A 23,097-nucleotide genomic window follows, 5' to 3' on the forward strand; every position below is an offset into this window, starting at 1 on the left:
GAAAGAGAAAATAAGTATCTAAAAGATCAACTTAATTTAAAAGGAAACGGGAAAATCATTGAAGTTCCCAAATGGATTCTAAATGCTAAACCAAAGAGTAAAGAAGGTCTAGGTTATGTTAAAAATGATAAAAAGAAAAAGGTCTATGTTGATCTCCCTAGTAGTAAAATCTGTTCCTTTTGTGGTAAAACTGGACACCTAAAATATCATTGTATAAAAATGGAACAGCATCATATAGCAAATAAAATTCATGTCGAACAGTTATGGATCAAGAAATATAATTCATGTATAATCGACAAGGAACCCAAGGATAACTGGGTTCCTAAACCTAACTCCTAATTTGCTGTGCAGGTTCAAGTGAGGGGGAACAACTCATGGTATCTCGACAGTGGGTGTTCCAAGCACATGACGGGTGACAAATCTAAATTTCTCTCACTTGAAGAATATGATGGGGGAACTGTAACCTTCGGTGATAATATGAATGGTGAGATAATCGCCAAAGGAAAGGTTGGAAGGTCAAGTTCCCATGCCATCGACCATGTATTTTTAGTCGAGAATTTAAAACACAATCTTTTAAGTATTTCTCAATTTTGTGACAAAGGTAACTCTGTTAAGTTTACTTCTGAACGATGCATAATTTCTAGTAACAACACAGGAGACCCTGTGCTTGAGGGAATCAGAAAAGGGAACACTTATGTTGTGGACCTGGACACTGTTCCCAAAACCAGTCTAACGTGTTTAAGCGTTATAGAAGAAGACCCACTGCTTTGGCACAAGCGTCTAGGTCATGCAAGCTATTCATTGATTAACACTTTAAAACTACAAGAAAACAAATAAAAATTAATTAACACAATAAACAACATGCAAGCCTTAAAAGGATAGTAAAAATGAGATCAAAACTAATAAAAAAAATCAAAAACAGATCAATATTAATAAAAAAAATCAAAATCAGATCCAAACAGAACCATTTACATGACTTTGACATAATATAATACTACAAAAAAACAGATCAAAACAATAAACAAAATAAAGAACATGCAACAGCCAAGAGGATAGTAAAAATCAGTTAAAAATTATTAAACAAAATCAAAAATCAATGAATATTAATATACAAAATCAAAATTGAATTCAAACAGAACCATTTACATGCGCATGACATAACATAAAACTACAACAAAACAGATCAAATTCAATAAACGAAATAAACAACATGCATGCCTCAAAAGAATAGTAATAATGAGATTAAAATTAGAAAACAAAATAAAAAGCAGATCAAATTTAATAAACAAAATCAAAAACAGATCAAAATTGATAAACAAAATCGAAATCAAATCCAAACAGAACCTTTTACATGAGTATGACATAATTTAAAACTACAACAAAACAGTTCAAAATCAATAAACAAAATAAACAACATGCAAGCCTCAAAAGGATAGTAAAAATCAGATCAAATTAATAAAATCAAATCAAAAACGGATGAAAATCAATAAACAAAATAAATATCAAATCTAAACAGAACCATTTACATGAGTATGACATAACATAAAAGTACAAGAAAACATATCAAAATCAATAAACAAAATAAACAACATGCAAGAGTCAAAAGGATAGTAAAAATCAGATCACTTTTAATAAACAAAATCAAAATCAGTTCCAAACATAACTATTTACATAAGTATGACGTAACATACAACTATAACAAAACAGATCAAAATGAATAAAACAAATTAAACTACTTGCAAGCCCCAAAAGAATAGTAAAAATAAGATCATATTTAATAAACAAAATCAAATACAGATCAATATCCATAAACAAAATAAAAATCAGATCCAAAGACAACAATTTACATGAGAATGACATAACATAAAACTACAAAAAAACATATCAAAATCATTAAAAAAAATAAACAACATGCAAGCCTCAAAAGGATAGTAAAAAAAGATAAAATTAACAAACTAAATTAAAAAACAGATCAATATTAATGAACAAATTTAAGATCAAATCCAAACAGAACCATTTACATGAGTATGACATAACATAAAACTACAACAAAACAGATCAAAATCAATAAACTAAATAAACAACATTCAAGCCTCGAAAAAATAATAAAAATCAGATAAAAATTAATAAACAAAATCAAAAATAGATCAATATTAATAAACAAAATAAAAATTAGATCCAAACAGAACCATTTAGAAGAGTATGACATAGCATAAAACTACAACAAAACATATCAAAATCAATAAACAAAATAAACAACATTCAAGCCTCAAAAGGATAGTAAAAATCTGATTTAAATTAATAAAAATAAATCAAAAACAAATCAATATTAATAAACAAAATTAAAATCAGATCCAAACAGAACCACTTACAAGAGTATGACAAAACATAAACTACAACAAAAAATAAAAAATCAATAAACAAAATAAACTACATGTAAGTCGCAAAAGGATAGTAAATAATCATATCAAAATTAATATACAAAATAAAAAACAAATCAAAATTAATAAACAAAATAAAATCAGATCCAAACATAGCCATTTAAACGAGTATGACATAAGATAAAACTACAACAAAAATGATCAAAATAAATAAACAAAATAAAGAACATGAAATTGTCAAAAGGATAGTAAACATCAGATAAAAATTAATCAACATAATCAAAATCAGATCCAAAAAGAACCATTTACATGAGTATCACATAACATAAAACTACAACAATACAGATCAAAATCAATAAACAAAATAAACAACATGCAAGCCTAAAAAGGATAGTAAAAATCAGATCAAAATTAATAAATAATAAAAAAAGATCACCATTAATAAACAAAATCAAAATTGGTTCGAAACAGATTCATTTACATGTGTATGACATAACATAAAACTACAACAAAAACAGATCAAAATCAATAAACAAGAAAAACAACTTGCAAGCCGTAAAAGGATTGTAAAAATCATATCTAAATTAATTAACGAAATCCAAAACAGATCAAAATTAATAAACAAAACTATTATCAAATGCAAACAGAACCATTTACATGAGTATGACGTAACATAAAAATACAATAAAACAGTTCAAAACAGAATTATTTACATGAGAATGACATAACGTGAAACTACTACAAAACAGATCAAAATCAATAAACAAAATAAAAAATTGATCAAAATTAATAAATAAAATAAAAATCAGATTCAAACAAAACCTTGTACATGAGTATGACATAACATAAAACTACAACAAAAAAGATGAAAATCGGTAAACAAAATCAACAAAATCCAAAACTAATCAAAATTAAGAAACAATATTAAAATCAAATGCAAACAGAACTATATATATGAGTATGACGTAACATAAAACTATAACAAAACAGATAAAATCAATAAATAAAATGAACAACATTCAAGACTTAAAAGGATAGTAAAAATCATTTTAAATTAATAAACAAAATCAAACACAGATCATAATTAATAAACAAAGTAAAAATCAAATCCAAACAGACCATTTACATCAGTATGACATTACATAAAACTACAACAAAACATATCAAAATCAATAAACAAAAAAAAAACAACATGCAAGCCTATAAAGGATGGTACAAATTAGATCAAAATTAATAAACAAAATTATAAACAGATCACCATTAATAAACAAAATCAAAATCAGTTCAAAATAGAACCATTTACATGAGTATGATATAACGTAAAACTACAACAAAAAAGATCAAAATCAATAAACAAAATAAACAACATGCAAGCCTCAAAAGGATAGAAAAAATCAGATTAAAATTAATAAACAAAATCAAAAACTAATAAAAATTAATAAACAAAATTAAAATCAAATCCAAACAGAACCCTTTACATGAGAATGACATAATATAAAACTACAACAAAAAAAATTAATATTAATAAACAAAATGAACAACATGCAAGCCTCAAAAGGATAGTAAAAATCCGATCAAAATTAATAAACAAAATAAAAAAGAGAACCATTTACATGAGTATGACAAAACATAACAGTACAAAAAAAATAGATCATAATCAATAAACAAAATAAACAACATTCAAGAGTCAAAAAGATAGTAAAAATCAGATCAAAGTTAATAAACAAAATCAAAAATAGATCCAAATAAAACCATTTACTTGTGTATGACATAACATAAAACCACAACAAAATAGATCAAAATAAATAAACAAAATAAACAACATGCAAGCCATAAAAGTATATTAAAAATCAAATCATAATTAATAAAAAAAATCACAACGGATCAATATTAATAAACAAAATTAAAATCAGATCCAAAAAGAACCATTTACACAAGTATGACAAAACATAAAATTATAACAAAAATGCATCAAAATCAATAAACAAAATAAACAACATGCATCAAAACATAAGATCAAAAAATTAATAAACAAAATAAAAAACAGATCAAAATTAATAAACAAAATCAAATCAGATGCAAACAGAACCATTTACATGAGAATGACATAACATAAAACTAGCTAGAACAAAAAAATCAAAATAAATAAGCAAAATAAACAACTTGCAATCCTCAAAAGGATAGTAAACATCAGATCAAAATTAATAAACAAAATCAAAAAACGATAAAAATTAATAAACAAAAGTAAAATCAGATCCAAATAGAACCATTTACATGTGTATGACATAACATAAACTACAACAAAACAGATAAAAATCAATAAACAAAATGAACAACATGCAAGCCTCAAAATGATAGTAAAAATCAGATCAAAATCAAAAAAACAAAATCAAAAACGGATGAAAATAATTAAACAAATCAAATATCGGATATAAACAGAACCATTTACATGAGTATGACATAACATAAAAGTACAAAAAAACAGATCAAAATCAATAAACAAAATAAACAACATGCAAGAGTCAAAAAGATAGTAAACAAAATAAAGAACAGATCATTATCAATAAACAATATCAATATCAAATCCAAACAGACCATTTACATGAGTATGACATTACATAAACCTATAACAAAACATATCAAAATCAATAAACAAAATAAACATGCAAGCCTCAATTGTAAAAATCAAATCAAAATTAATAAACAAAATCAAAAATAGATCACCATTAATAAACAAAATCTAAATCAGATCCATATAGAACCATTTACTTGTGCATGACATAACAGAAAACTAAAACAAAACAGATCAAAATCAATAACAAAATAAAGAACATGCAAGCCTCAAAGGATAATAAAAATCAAATCAATCTAATAAACAAATTCAAAAATAGATCACCATTAAGAAACAAAATCAAACTCAGATCCAAACAGAACCATTTACATGACTATTACATAACATAAAGGTACAACAAAATAGATTAGATACAAACAGAATCATTTACATGAGAATGACATAACACAAAACTCCAACAAAACAGATCAAAATCAAAACAAAAAAAAAAAACAACATTCAAGCCTATAAATGATAGAAAAACTCAGATCATAGTTAAAAAACAAAATCAAAACAGATCACCATTAATACACAAAATCAAAATCACTTCAAAACAGAATCATTTACATGAGTATGACATAACGTAAAACTGAAACAAAACAGATCAAAATCAATAAACAAAATAAAAAACAGATCAAAAATAATAAACAACATCAAAATTAGATCTAAACAGAACCTTTTACATGAGTATGACATAACATAAAACTACAACAAAAAAAATCAAAATCAATAAACAAAATAAACAACATGCAAGCCTCAAAAGGATAGTAAAATAAAATCAAAATTAATAAACAAAATTAAAATCAAATATAAACGGAACCATTGACATGAGTATGACGTAATATAAAACTACAACAAAATAGATCAAAATCAATAAACAAAATGAACAACGTGCATGCCTCAAAAGGATAATAAAAATCAAATCAAAATTAATAAACCAAATAAAAAACAGTTCAAAATCAATAAACAAAATAAAAATGAGATCTAAAAAGAACCATTTAAATGAGTATGACATAACATAAAAGTACAACAAAATAGATCAAAATCAATAAACAAAATAAACAACATGCAATAGTCAAAAGGATAGTAAAAATCATATAAACTTAATAAACAAAATCAAAAACAGATCATTATTGATAAAGAAAGTCAAAATCAAATCCAAAAAGACCATTTACATAAGTTTGACATTCCATAAACCTATAAAAAAACATATCAAACTCAATAAACAAAATAAACATGCAAGCGTCAAAAGGATGGTAAAAATCATCTCAAAATTAATTAACAAAATCAAAAAAAGATCACCAATAATAAACAAAATAAAAATCAAATACAAAGAGATTTATTTACTCGAGTATGATATAACATAAAACTATAACAAAGCAGTTGAAAATCAATAAATAAAATAAACAACATGCAAGCCATAAATGTATAGTAAAAATCATATCAAAGTTAATAAAAAAAATCAAAAATATATCAATATTAATAAACAAAATCAAAATCATATACAAACAGAACCATTTACATGAGAATGACATAACATAAAACTACAACAAAGCAGATGAAAATAAATAAAAAAATTAAAAACCGATCAAAATTTAAAAACAAAATCAAAATCTGATCCAAACAGAACCTTTTACATGAGTATGACATAACATAAAACTACAACAAAAAAAAATCAAAATCAATAAACAAAATGAACAACATGCAAGCCTCAAAAGGATAGTAAAAATTAGATCAAAATTAATAAAAATAAAAAAAAGTTCAAAATCAATAAACAAAACAAAAATCAGATCTAAACAGAACCATTTACATGTGTATGACATAACATAAAAGTACAACAAAACAGATCAAAATAAATAAACAGAATAAACAACATGCAAGCCTCAAAGGATAATATAAATCTGATCAAACTAATAAATAAAACTAAAAACAGATAACCATTAAGAAACAAAATCAGAATCAGATCCAAATAGAACCATTTACATGAGTATTACCATAAAGGTACAACAATATAGATCAAAATAAATAAACAAAATAAACTATATGCAAGGCATAAAAGGATATTAAAAAGAAGATCAAAATTAATAACTTAAATCAAGAACAAGTCACAATTAATAATTACAATCAAAATAAGCTCAAAACAAAACCATTTACATGAGTATTACATAACTTAAAACTACAACAAAAACATATCAATATCAATAAACAAAATAAGCAACATAAAAACCTCAAAAGAATAGTAAAAATAAGATCAAAATTAATAAATAAATTCAAAAATAGATCAAAATTAATCAACAAAAGAAAAATCATATCCAAATAGAACCATTTACATGAGTATGACGTAATATAAAACTACAACAAAACAGATCAAAATGAATAAACAAAATAAACAACATGCAAGGCTTAAAAGGATACTATGAATCAGATCAAAATTAATGAAGGAAATAAAAACAAATCAATATTAAAAAACAAAATTAAAATTAGATCCAAATAGAACCATTTACATGAGTATGACATAATATAAAACTACAACAAAACAGATAAAAATCAATAAACAAAATAAAAAACATGCAAGGCTTAAAAGGATAGTAAAAAATCAGATAAAAAATAATAAACAAAATAATGATAACAATTAATAAACAAAAAAAATCATTCAAAACAGAACCATTCACATGAGTATCACATATAATAAAACTACGACAATAAAGATCAAAGTATATAAACAAAATAAACAACATGCAAGCCTCAAAAGGATAGTAAAAATAACATCAAAATTAATAAACAAAATCAAAAACAAATCAAAATTAACAAACAAAATAAAAATCAAATCCAAGTCGAACCATTTACATGAGTATGACATGACATAAAATTACAACAAAACAAATCAAAATCAATAAACAAAATAAACAAACATGCAAGAGTCAAAAGGATAGTAAAAAAAAGATCAAAATTAATAAACAAAATCAAAAACTGATCAATATTAATAATCAAAATAAAAATCAAATCCAAAAAGAACCATTTATAAGAGTATGACATAATATAAAACTTCAACAAAATAGATCAAAATCAATAAACAAAAAAAAACAACATGCAAGCCTTAAAAGGATAGAAAAATCATATCAAAACTAATAAACAAAATCAAAAACAGATCACCATTAATAAACAAAATCAAAATCAGTTGAAAACAGAACTATTTACATGAGTATGACATAACATAAAACTACAACAAAACAGATCAAAATCAATAATCAAAATAAACAACAAGAAAGCCTCAAAAGAATAGTAAAAATCAGATAAAAATTAATTAAAAAAATCACAAACAGATCAATATGAATAAACAAAATCAAAATCAAATCCAAATAGAACCATTTATACGAGTATGACATAACATAAAATTACAACAAAACAGATCAAAATCAATGAACCAAATAAACAACATGTAAGCCTCAAAAGGATAGTAAAAATCTAATAAAAATTAATAAACAAATAAAAAATAGATAAAAATTAATAAACAAAATCAAAAACAGATCCAAATAGAACCATTATTAGGAGTATGACATAACATAAAACTACAAGAAAAATAGATCAAAATCAATAAACAAAATAAACAACATGCAAGCCTCAAAAGTATAGTAACAATAAGATCAAAATTAATAAAAACAAATCAAAATCTGATCAAATTAATAAACAAAATAAAAATCAGATCCAAACATAACCATTTTCATAAGCATGACATAACATAAAACTACAACAAAACAGATCAAAATCAATAAACAAATGAACAACATGCAAGCCTTAAAGGGATGTAAAAATAATATCAAAATTAATAAACAATACAAAAATCAGATCAAAATTAATAAACAAAATAATAATTAGATCTAAACGGAACTATTTACATGAGTATGACATAACATAAAAGTACAACAACACCAGATCAAAATAAATAAACAAAATAAACAACATACTAGCCTGAAAAGGATAGCAAAAATTAGATCAAAATTAATAAACAAAATCAAAATTGATAAACAAAATCAAAATCAGATCCAAATCAAACAATTTACATGAGTATGACATGACATAACATAATTCTACAATAAAACAATTCAAAATAAATAAACCAAATAAAAAACATGCAAGCCTCAAAAGGATAGTAAAATCAGATCAAATTATTAAACAAAATCAAAAACAGAACAAAATTCATAAACAAAATCAAAATCAGATCCAGATAGAACAATTTACACGAGTATGACACGACATAAAACTACAAAAAAATCGATTAAAATCAATAAAATAAAATAAAAAACATGCAAGCCTTAAAAGGATAGTGAAAAACAGATCAAAAATAATAAAAAATATAAAAAACTAATGAATATTAACAAACAAAATCAAAGTTAGATCCAAACAGAACCATTTACACGAGTATGAAAAAATATAAAAGTACAACAAAACAGATCAAAATCCATAAACAAAATAAACAATATGCAAGCCTCAAAAGGATAGTAAAAATTAGATCCCATATGAATAAACAAAATTATAATCAAATCCAAATAGAAGCATTTACACGAGTATGACATAACAAAAAGTACAACAAAACAGATCAAAATTAATAAACAAAATAAAGAACATGCAAGAGTCAAAAGGATAGTAAAAATCAGATCAAAATTAATAAACAAATTCAAAATCAGATCCAAACAGAACCATTTACATGAGTATGACATAACATAGAACTACAACAAAACAGATCAAAATTAATAAACGAAATAAACAAACATGCAAGAGTCAAAAGGATTGTAAAAAAAAAAATCAAAATTAATAAACAAAATCAAAAACTGATCAATATTAATAATCAAAATCAAAATCAAAACCAAAAAGAACTATTTATAAGAGTATGACCTAACATTAAACTTCAACAAAACAGATCAAAATCAATAAACAAAAATAACAACATGCAAGCCTCAAAAGGTTAGTATAAATCAAATCGAAATTAATAAACAAAATCAAAAATAGATCACCATTAATAAACAAAATCAAAATCAGTTCAAAACAGAACCATTTACATGAGTATGACATAACGTAAAACTACAACAAAACAGATCAAAATCAATAAACAAAATAAACAGTAGGCACGCCTCGATTGAATAGTAAAATTTAGATCAAAATTAACAAACAAAATCAAAAACAGAATACTATGAATAAACAAAATCAAATCAAAATAGAACCATTTACACGAGTATGACATAACAAAAAACTACAACAAAACAAATCAAAATCAATAAACAAAATAAAGAACATGCAAGTGTAAAAAGGATAGTAAAATGAAGATCAAAATTAATAAACAAATTCAAATTCAGATCCAAAACAGAACCATTTACATGAGTATGACATAACATAAAACTACAACAAAACAGATCAAAATCAATAAACAAAATAACCAAACATGCAAGAGTCAAAAGGATAGTAAAAATAAGATCAAAATTAATAAACAAAATCAAAATCAGTTCAAAACAGAACCATTTACATGAGTATGACATAACGTAAAACTAAAACAAAATAGATGAAAATCAATAAACAAAATAAACAACAGGCATGCCTCGAAAGAATAATAAAAATCAGATCAAAATTAACAAACAAAGTCAAAAACAGATCAATATAAATAAACGAAATATAAATTAAATCCAAATAGAACCATTTACTCAAGTATGACATAACAAAAAACTACAACAGAAAAGATCAAAATCAATCAACAAAAAAAACAACATGTAAGCCTCAAAAGGATAGTAAAAATCAGATAAAAATTAATAAACAAAATCAAAATCAGATCCAAACAGAACTATTTATAAGAGTATGGCAAAACATAAAACTACAACAAAAACAGATCAAAATCAATAAACAAAATAAACAACATGAAAACCTCAAAAGGATAGTAAAAATAAGATCAAAATTAATAAAAAAAATCAAAAACTGATCAAAATTAATAAACAAAATCAAAATCAGATCCAAACGGAACCATTTCCATAAGTTTGACCTAACGTAAAACTCCAACAAAACAGATCAAAATCAATAAACAAAATGAGCAACATGCAAGCCTTAAAGGGATAGTAAAAATAATAACAAATTAATAAACAAAATAAAAAGAGTGATCAAAATTGATAAAGAAAATAGAAATCAGATCACAACAAAACCATTTACATAAATTCGACATAACATAAAACTACAACAAAACATATCAAAATCAATAAACAAATTAAATAACATAGAAGCCTCAAAAGGATAGTAAAAATTAGATCAAAATTAATAAAAGAAAATCAAAATCAGGTCCAAATCGAACAGTTTACTACTGTATGACATGACATAAAACTACAACAAAATAGATCAAAGTAAATAAACAAAATAAAAAACATCCAAGCCTTTAAAGGATAGAAAAATCAGATCAAATTAATAAACAAAATCAAAAACAGATCAAAATTGATAAACAAAATCAAAATCAGATCTAGATAAAATTATCTACACGTGTATGACATGACATAAAACTTCAAAAATAAAAAGATCAAAATAAATAAAATAAAATAAAGAACATGCAAGCCTTAAAAGGATAGTAAAAGTCAAATCAAATTTAATAAACAAAATAAAAAACAGATGAATATTAATAATCAAAATCAAAGTCAGATCCAAACAGAACCATTTGTATGAGTATGACATAACATAAAACTTCAATAAAACAGATCAAAATCAATAAAACAAAATAAGCAACATGCAAGCACTAAAAGAATAGCAAAAATCAGATCAAAATAAATTTACAAAATCATTAACAGATCAATGTTAATAAACTAAATCAAAGTCAAATTCAAACAGAACCATTTATAAGAGTATGAGATAACATAAAACTACAAAAAACAGATCAAAATCAACAAACAAAACATGCAAGCCTTAAAAGGATAGTAAAAATCAGATCAAAATTAATAAACAAAATCAAAACCAAATCAAAATTATTAAACAAAATCAAAATAAGATCCAAACAAAACCATTTACATGAATATGAAGCAACAAAAAACTACAACAAAATAGACCAAAATCAATAAAACAAAATTAACAACATGGAAGCCTCAAAAGGATAATAAAAATCAGATGAAAATTAATAAAATAAATAAAAAACATATCATAATTAATAAACAAAAGCAAAATCATATCCAAATAGAACCATTTACATGAGTATGACATAACATAAAACTACAACAAAACATATCAAAATCAATAAACAAAATAAAAAACATGCTAGCCTCAAAAGGATAGTACAATCAGATCAAATTAATAAAGAAAATCAAAAAAGGATAAAAATGAATAAACAAAATCAAAATCAAATCCAAACGAAACCATTTATGCGAGTATGAATTAAAATAAAACTACAACGACACAGATCAAAATCAATTTAATAAAATAAACATGCAAAATTCAAAAGGATAGTATAAATCAGATCAAAATTAATAAACAAAATCAAAAAACAGATGAATATTATTAAATACAATCAAAGTCAGATCCAAACAGAACCATTTACACGAGTATGACATAACATAAAACTACAACAAAACAGATCAAAATCAATTAACAAAATAAACAACATGCAAGCCGCAAAAGGATAGTAAAAATTAGATCAAAATTAATAAACAAAGTCAAAAACAGATCAAAATTAATAAACAAAATCATTATCAGATCCAAATAGAACCATTTACATGAGTATGACATTACATAAAACTACAACAAAACTGATTAAAATCAATAAACAAAATAAACAACATGCAAGCCTCAAAAGGATAGTAAGAAGCAGATCAAAATTAATATACAAAATTTAAAACAGATCAAAATTAATCAACAAAATCAAAAACAAATCCAAATAGAACAATTTACATGAGTATGACATAACATAAAACTACAACAAAACAGATCAAAATCATTAAAATAAATAAACAAAATGCATGCCTCAAATGGTTAGTAAAATCAGATCAAATTAATAAACAAAATCAAAAACATATCAAAATCAATAAACAAAATCAAAAGCAGAACCAAACAGAACAATTAACACGAGTATGACATAACATAAAACTACAACTTAACATATCAAAATCAATAAACAAAATAAACAACATGCAATCCTCAAAAGGATAGTAAAAATAAGATCAAAATAAATAAACAAAATCAAAAACAAATCAAAATTAATAAAAAAAATGAAAATCAGATGAAAACAGAACTATTTGTATGAGTATGACATAACATAAAATTAAAATAAAACAGATCAAAATCAATAATACAAAATAAACAACATGCAAGCCCTAAAAGAATTGTAAAAATCGGAACAAAATTAATTTACAAAATAAAAAACAGATGAATATTAATAAACAAAATCAAAATTAAATCCAAACAGAACCATTTACATGAGCATGACATAACATAAAACTACAACAAAACAGATCAAAATCAATAAATAAAATAAACAACATGCAAGCCTCAAAAGGATAGTAAAAATCAGATCAAAATTAATAAAAAAAATCAAAAACAAATCAAAATTAATAAACGAAATTAAAATCAGATCCAAAAAAACCATTTACATGAATATGACACAACAAAAAACTACAACAAAACATATCAAAATCAATAAAACAAAATAAACAACATGCAAGCCCCAAAAGAATAGTAAAAATCAGAACATAATCCAAATCAAAACAACATGCAAGAATATCATGAATGGAAAATAGATCAGAGCAAGTAGTAAAATCAAATCATGATTATCGAATTAAACCCAAGTCAAAGGGATAATCAAAATCAAAACATAACCAAAATCAAAATCAGATCAAAACAACATAACATAAAACTACAATTGAATAGATCCGAATCAGAACATAATCAAAATCAAAACAACATGCAATATTATAAAGATCTTACAAAATTAAACCCAGATTCCATGTAGAGTAACTCATAACAACATGCAAGTAAAAGGAAAACAGATCAGCAAAAAAAAATCATGATCATGATAATCTTACAAAATAAAATCTAGATCTGAAAACAAAATAAGAACATAGTCAAAATCGAAACAACATGCAAGTAAATGGAAAAACAGATTGGAACACACAAAACATGATAATCTTACAAAATAAAACCCAGATCCCATGTAGAGGAACTCAAACTAAATCAGAGCCAAGAGTAAAAAGACCATACCAGATGATTATTAAACCAAAATATATCATGATTAAACCGAAATAAATCAAAGCCAAGAGTATAAAGACTATATACCAGAACCAACAGGATGAACTCGAAAAAACCAGATCAAATGCAAATCAAATAAAAAACCAAAGAAAATCAAATCCCCATTTCGTGAACGATTGGAATCATGAATAATAAACCAAATCACCATTTCCACAAATTTGTTCAGATAATTGTGTTGGACCTCTTGAGTTTTGATGATGACTACACTTTATTTAAGCGAACATGTTTTTAGAGATTGTGCAGGTCGATATCCGATTATGATTATGATCGTTGATAGTACCTATGCCTTAGCTTATGGAAACGTACATGTCAAAATGTTTCAATTGATGTTAGGAGAAGTATATCGCTTGGGATGTAAAATGGAGACAGCAGATCTACTGTTCCTAAGTTGGATGTTCTAGCTAAACTGAAGTCTGGAGACAGCACACTGTTCCTGAGCTGAAGGTTGACTACGTTGACTAAAAATTCTGATTATCATATTTTAATTATTATTTTTTTTGTTAATGTATTTAATAAAATTAATTTGTTGCAGTAATAATTTATTAAATTAATTGGCAAATCGTTTTTCTTAAATAAAATGAATTAACGTCCTTATTTTCTAAGATCCTTTATTTTAGGATCTATTTTTAGTAAATATTGGATTTACTAAAAATAGAATTAGTGGTTGTTGAATGGGTCTTGGCTATCATTCTTGACCGTCCTTATACCTACAAGTTAGCAAGTAACCATTCGTAATAAGCATAACCGTTTCTATTTATAGCAAACACGTTCTAGCAATTAGTACTGGAACAGGAACAGCTATTGAAGAAACTGCTGCTTGAAGGGAACAGAAGACAGCGGTTATTTCTGTCTAGTTTGACTTAATCAAATAACCGTATGGCTGCATTATCCACATTACTCCCATGATCTTTTGATAATGGAATAATGGATTGGAATATTCCTTTTTATTAGGGACTTTAGCTCTATAAATAGTGGACTCGGTTATTCTTCAAAACTCGCCTTAGTATGAGCCATTAAATCATACGTAATTTTGGGAGAATTTTTACAAGAAAATTTTGTTTTTAAAATGCCAATTAATTTATAATATTTTCTTGTGCAACTCATTGATTTTATTTTTAGAGAATTTTTATCCTTTGTAAGGGTTTTTGAGAGAATTTGTAATTAGACTCGGGTGAGTCTAAGGGGGAAATTAGATAGCTTTTAATGAAGCTAGAGAAGAGATTAGCTTTGAGTAAAGCTAAGGAGAAAACTTCTAGTGAAGCTAGTGGTGAGAATTAGCTTTTAGTGAAGCTAAGTTTTTTGCTTTGAGTGAAGCAATTTAAGAGAGAAGAGTTGGCCTAGTTGATGCGCTTCGAGTGAAGTAAGATGTTTAATGTAATTGTAACGAGTTGCCTTAAACATAGTGGAGAATTTAGAAATCCCGTAGGGTCGTGGTTTTTCCTTCTATTTAGGCCTAGAAGGTTTCCACGTAAAAATCGTTTGTCTCTTTTAATTATTTCGCTCTAAGTTTAAGCTTTATTTATTTTATTCAATTCCGCAAAAACAGGGCAAAAACGCTTAAACTAGTAACAACAACAATTCACCCCCCCTCTTGTTGCTGTTCCCGTTCCTAATTGAGTCTACAATTGGTATCAGAGCCCTGTTCCCAGTAGATCAGGAAACCCTGAGGGCAGAATCCTGGTGTTCCCGCAAATGTCAATTATGAACGAGCGAATGGAAGAAGGGTATTCTACTCAAAGACCAACCATGTTCAATTGAAAATTCTATACATAATGGAAAAATAGGATGGAGATCTTTATCAAAGCGGAAAATCATCAAGTTTGGAGATTTATCGAAATTGGAGATTTTGAGGTATCCACTACTAACTCCAACAATGAAATTGTTCTCAAACCCGCAACAGGTCCAAGTGAGGGGGAACAGCTCATGGTATCTCGACAGTGGGTGTTCCAAGCACATGACGGGTGACAAATCTAAATTTCTCTCACTTGAAGCCTATGATGGGGGAACAGTAACCTTCAGTAACAATATGAAGGGTGAGATAATCGTCAAAGGAATGGTTGGAAGGTCATGTTCCCATGCCATTGACAATGTTTTTTTTAGTCGAGAATTTAAAACACAATCTACTAAGTATTTCTCAATTTTGCGTTAAAGGTAACTCTATGAACTTTACTTCAAAAAGGGTGCATTATTTCTAGGAATGACACAGGAGACACCGTTCTTGAGGGAATCAGAAAAGGGAACACTTATGTTGTGGACCTGGACACTGTTCCCAAAACCAGTCTAACATGTTTAAGTGTCATAGAAGAAGACCCACTTCTTTGGCATAAGCGTCTAGGTCATGCTAGTTATACATTGATTAATACATTAAGATCAAAAGACCTAGTTAGAGGATTACCAGCTATAAAATTCCTTAAGGATGAAATTTGTGATCCTTGTGCCAAAGGAAAACAAGTGATGTCATCTTTTAAATCAAAGAATATTGTGACCACCACTAAACCACTTGAATTATTACATATGGATCTATGTGGACCTATGAGAACACAAAGCCGTAGTGGCAAAAGATATGTGTTTGTTATTGTTGATAATTATAATAGATTTACTTGGATTTTATTTTTAGTTAGTAAAGATGAAGCCTTTAATGAGTTTGTTTCTTTCGCTAACAAAATACAAAAATCTACCATTAATCAAATTATTCACATAAGGTCAGATCATGGAAGAGAATTCGAAAATTCAAGTTTCATGAATTATTGCAATGAGCATGGATTAAGTCATAATTTTTCGGCACCAAGAACACCACAACAAAATGGTGTAGTAGAAAGGAAAAATAGAACTTTAGAGGAAATGGCTAGAACCATGTTAATTGCTAGTGGTTTACCTAGAAATTTTTGGGCCGAGGCTGTTAACACTGCATGTTATATTTTGAATCGAGTATTAATAAGACCAATTACTTCTAAGACACCTTATGAATTTCTTAAAGGTGTTAAACCAAATATTTCCTATTTTCGTGTGTTTGGATGCAAATGTTTTGTTCATGTGAATGGTAAAAGAAACATAGGTAAGTTTGATGAAAGAAGTGATGAAGCAGTATTCCTCGGTTACTCATCACATAGTAAGGCATACAGAGTTTATAACAAAAGAACAATGAGTGTGGAAGAATCCGTTCATATAATTTTCGATGAATCTAACTTTTCGACAAGTGAACAGGAAACAAGTAATATTAAAATAGGTCTTGCAAACTTGGAAGATGATGATGAAGGAATTAAAGTGCAAGATCAAGGAACAGAACAGCCGGTTCCAGCAGAAGCAGAAAGTACTGATCAAGTTCAGGAACTGCCAGAACATCAGGAACAGCAGACTGTTCCCAATCCAGCTGTTCCCACAGATGAGCAGAACAATCCAGTAGCTGAACAGAATGTTAATCAAGCTGATGAACCAGAACATGCTACTGTTCCCACAAGATATTTTGTGCCAAAACCTTGGAGATATCAAAAATACCATCCTCTTGATTTGATTATAAGTGATTTGAATAAAGGAACACAAACTAGATCTCAAATGAGAAATTTTTGTGCACACTTTGCGTTCCTATCATCACTTGAACCTAAAAGTCACGAGGAAGCTTTAAAGGATTCCGATTGGATAGTTGCCATGCAAGATGAATTGAACGAGTTTGAGAGAAATAAAGTGTGGCACTTGGAACCCAAACCGAAACACAAGAAGGTAATTGGTTTGAAATGGGTATTTCGGAACAAGCTAGATGAACATGGAACAATTGTTAGAAACAAAGCAAGACTCGTGGTTAAAGGATATATTCAACAAGAAGGTATTGATTACACGGAGACTTTTGCTCCAGTAGCAAGGTTAGAGGCTATCAGAATCTTAATTTCTTTTGCTGCATTCATGAACTTTAAATTATATCAAATGGATGTGAAATGTGCTTTTTTTTAAATGGCTATCTTGATGAAGAAGTTTTTGTAGAACAACCCCCAGGTTTTGAGAATACCTCTTGTCCTGATCATGTCTACAAGCTTGATAAAGCCCTATATGGCTTGAAGCAAGCTCCTAGGCAATGGTACGAAAGACTTTCAAAGTTTTTGATTCAAAATAACTTTATAAGAGGAAAAATCGACAAAACCTTGTTCTTTAAGAATAAAGGTTCTAATATTTTGGTTGTTCAAATTTATGTTGATGATATTATTTTTGGAGCTACTAATGATTTATTGTGTAAAGAATTTGCTAACCTTATGAGTACAGAATTTGAAATGAGCATGATGGGAGAACTAAATTTCTTTCTTGGTTTGCAAATTAAACAAACTGAAAATGGTATTTTTATTCATCAACAAAAATACATCAAAGAGCTTCTTAAGAAATATGGACTAAACAGTGCTAAAACCAACCTTACACCTATGGCTACCAATGTTAGACTAGATGAAGACCTAAATGGGACTAACGTAGATCAAACTGTGTATAGAGGCATGATAGGTTCTTTGTTATATCTAACTGCTAGTAGACCCCATATTTCTTTTAGTGTTGGTTTATGTGCTAGATTTCAGTCCAACCCCAAAGAATCACATCTCACAGCAGTAAAACGGATTTTGAGATACTTGAAGGGAACAGACGACTTGTCCTTATTTTACCCTAAAAGTGATGTTTATGATTTGAAAGGTTTTAGTGATGCAGATTATGCAGGTGATCTTGTAAATAGAAAAGGTACATCAGGTATGGTACAATTTCTTGGCTCATGTTTAGTTTCATGGAGTTCCAAGAAACAAAACACTGTTGCACTATCCACTGCCGAAGCTGAATATGTAGCAGCAGCAGCTTGTTGTTCCCAAATGCTTTGGATAAAACAACAGCTAAGAGATTTTGGTATTAAGTTTGAATGTGTTCCTATTTATTGTGATAATACCAGTGCCATATGCATTTCAAAAGATCCAGTGCATCATTCTAGAGTAAAACATATTCACATTAGGCATCATTTTCTTAAGGACAACGTCGAAAATAAAAATATTATCGTCAAGCATGTAAACACCAACGAGCAAATAGCAGATATCATGACTAAACCGCTTCCAAGGGAACAACATGAAAAAATGAGATTGGAACTTGGCATGATCAAGCTGCATTGAAGTGGGTGACATATGTGATCCTTAAAGTCAGAATGAAAATTGAAAAGGTCAATCAACCACAAAATCTTGATTGAAAAATCGATTATCGAAAGGATCAGGTACGCACCATTTAAAAGTATATACTGTGAATGCTCATATGATTGCTTGTTTGATTTGATCAGATTATAGTAGCATAAAATTTCCATTTATTTTTCATTTTCATAAAAAATTTCCATAATATTTAATATATATATTTACCCAGCAATTTCCATTAAAATAGCGGGAGTTAAATCATCATAGTTCTTCACTAAACTAGTCTGTTTCCATTTCACTTTCTGTGTCCATATACCTAAATAAGAACAATGAAGCACCAAAACTCATTAAAGTAACCGTCACCTCACACTTATTAAAGCCACTCTCTCACGTCAAATCCTTCATTTCATCATCAATTGCATTTCACTCCCAAAACCGTCTTCAATCTTGCTTTTCCCTTTCTTGATTCTTCAAACCGCCATGAAAACCAAGAACCAAACACCAAAGATGAAGCAACCCAAACCTCTACAAATCATCCATCCAACACCTCTCATTACCGAAACTGAGTCCTCATCAAGAAAGGGACTCAACAGGAAACCCTGGTTGCCTCTGGAGTGCATGAAACCAAAAAGAGAGAAAGGGACTCTACATTAAAGAAATTATCTTCAAAAAGGGCAAAAGTTGTTATTCCAGTTAGTGCTGAGGAGATATCCAAAGAAATGATTGTTGGTTTCGGGCTAGACAAACAATGGTATGAATCTAATTTCTTTTCTCAATTTCACGCCATTTTGCAAGATCAATGTTGGGAATCTTTAATGGCAGAACACTGTTGCAACCTAATGTACCCCAACTTGATGCGCGAGTTTATTTCAAATTTTTCTTTTGACCATGGCGTTTGTACTAGTGTTGTTAAGGGGATTAAAATTGAATTTAATAGTTTGATTTTAGGAGGGTGGTTAGGTGTTCCCTCCACTGGATTTGATATATATGTTGTTGGATCAGAAATCAATTTTTCTGGGATAAATGAGAAGGTAGTTTGGAAGTTTCTAGGGATAAAAGAGAAAAGAGGAAAAGTTAGTCATAATGTGCTATCACCTATGCACAAACTGTTGTACAACATAGCAAGAAGATTCATTTTGCCTCGCACATCCAAAAGAAGTGAGGTTAGTCTTAGAGATGCTACGTTAATCTACTGTCTGGCGAACCACATCAAGATTAATTTTCCTTCTTTAATGATTTGTCATTTAAATGATTGTATTTTTAAAAGGAATGTGTTAGGATATGGTGGACTGTTGACCTGGATATTTAAGAAATTGGGTGTTCCTCTTGATGGTCCAAACTATCCCATGGGTCCAAACAACAAAGTGGGTGTAAAATGTTTGAAAAATTTACGCCTAAGATTAACTGAAAATGGGACCCTTGAGAACATTTTTGAACAATCAGAGGACACCAATGAAGAAGAAGAAGTTGAAGAAAATGTTGAGGAGGAGGAAGTAAACAAGGAGGAACAAGAGGAGCCTGTTCCCTCTGCCACTGAGAAGGCAGAAGGGCATTCTGAGGAGGAAGAACAGGAGGAAAACTCTTGTAAGGGGGAAGTAGAGAAGGAACTGGTGAAGGTTGCTGTGGAGGAAGAAGAAAAGAAAAATGAGAAGGGTTCTTCACCTGGTTTGACCCCTAGGAAGAGTAGAAGGCTAGCTTCTAAAGGAAAGAAACCTGTTGTTGTTATTGATGATGACTTTACCTCATACACAACAGCACAACCAAGCCAACCTTCCTCACCTAGACCTGCCACACCGTCATACCATAAACCATCACCACCACAATCACCAATACGACCATCTTCACCACCTAAGTCACCTATACCATCACCATCACCTGTACCCCCTTCACTACATCAAGGTTTAGGTGACACTACAGTTCCCACTGACCCTCTAACCTCCATTCTCCTGAAACTCAATGATTTGCAGTCAAGCTTCCTTGTGTTTAAAGATGAAATTCGTGTCTCTATAGCCTCACTATCTGCTCAAATGGACCAAATGGAAGCACGTTTAGGGGCCAAACTAGACACAGTAGAGGTGGAGACAGAATATGTTGATGATGAAGCTCCTGCAACTTAATTTCTCCTTTTTCATTCCTTCTTATTTGTTGCAACTATCACTCTCATTAAACAATCTTTTTATGTTTTTCATTTTGTACCAGCTGGGGTACTGCTTAATAAACTGAATCATATTTTCTTTTTGTGCTACTTAATATTTGTTATTTTCATCATTGGTGATCATGTTTGCATTCATTGGTACTCGCTTTTAATTTTTGCATCCTTATTCTCTCTTTGACTATAACTATATGTTTAGTGCTGTGGCTTGATTGCTCCAATTCTTTTTGAATGATGTCAAAAGGGGAAATATTTAGCACAAACTTAAATAATGCTTGAGTATGCTTAGTCTGATATACATTTATGCTTGAGTATGCTTAGTCTGATATACATTTATTCTGTTGAACATTAGGACTGTGGCTATGCTCTATGATCTGAATGCTATATGTTTTACTACTGCATACATGCTCATACATGCTCTGATATGAACTGGATTATATGTGATGATTTATTTGAATTAAGCTTTGATTAGTAATAAGTTTAGCTCTGATATACATACTGAGATACATACTTTGATTGTTATGATTTATATGCTCTGATGATTACTTGAATGCTATGATAAAAGTTCTTACAGTGCTTTAAGTTTTGTTTGGTAAGTTTTGTTTTGTTTTAGTTCTATTTGAAATCTTAAGTTATAAACTACTTTGGATGTTTTGATTATGCTTAAGTTATTTTAAATAATTCTAATTAATAGAGTAATTTGTTTTTAATGTATGCTTGGTAAATTATATTGTAACGAGTTAATTTACTAAGTAATGTAGAGTTGTTTTAATCTCGAACATGCTCTTCAATATTGGTTTTACTCTATTTTGTTTAAGTTTGTTTAAAAAGTTTGTCATCATCAAAAAGGGGGAATTTGTTGGACCTCTTGAGTTTTGATGATGACTACACTTTATTTAAGCGAACATGTTTTTAGAGATTGTGCAGGTCGATATCCGATTATGATTATGATCGTTGATAGTACCTATGCCTTAGCTTATGGAAACGTACATGTCAAAATGTTTCAATTGATGTTAGGAGAAGTATATCGCTTGGGATGTAAAATGGAGACAGCAGATCTACTGTTCCTAAGTTGGATGTTCTAGCTAAACTGAAGTCTAGAGACAGCACACTGTTCCTGAGCTGAAGGTTGACTACGTTGACTAAAAATTCTGATTATCATATTTTAATTATTAATTTTTTTGTTAATGTATTTAATAAAATTAATTTGTTGCAGTAATAATTTATTAAATTAATTGGCAAATCGTTTTTCTTAAATAAAATGAATTAACGTCCTTATTTTCTAAGATCCTTTATTTTAGGATCTATTTTTAGTAAATATTGGATTTACTAAAAATAGAATTAGTGGTTGTTGAATGGGTCTTGGCTATCATTCTTGACCGTCCTTATACCTACAATTTAGCAAGTAACCATTCGTAATAAGCATAACCGTTTCTATTTATAGCAAACACGTTCTAGCAATTAGTACTGGAACAGGAACAGCTATTGAAGAAACTGCTGCTTGAAGGGAACAGAAGACAGCGGTTATTTCTGTCTGGTTTGACTTAATCAAATAACCGTATG

The 23,097-nt window shown here is 28.1% G+C and overlaps 1 protein-coding gene across 1 annotated transcript in view; it reads left to right on the forward strand.

Annotated features, from left to right (window-relative positions):
- Positions 1-21,962, forward strand: part of LOC130826470 (uncharacterized) — a 52,348-nt gene extending 30,386 nt beyond the window's left edge. The window contains exon 3 of the mRNA XM_057692057.1: positions 21,887-21,962. Coding sequence (XP_057548040.1) covers positions 21,887-21,962 — 76 coding nt within the window. The remainder of the gene's footprint in view (positions 1-21,886) is intronic.
- The last annotated feature ends 1,135 nt before the right edge of the window (positions 21,963-23,097 follow it).

This window comes from Amaranthus tricolor, chromosome 11 (genome assembly GCF_026212465.1).
Source record: "Amaranthus tricolor cultivar Red isolate AtriRed21 chromosome 11, ASM2621246v1, whole genome shotgun sequence".
NCBI classification, from domain to species: Eukaryota; Viridiplantae; Streptophyta; class Magnoliopsida; order Caryophyllales; family Amaranthaceae; genus Amaranthus; species Amaranthus tricolor.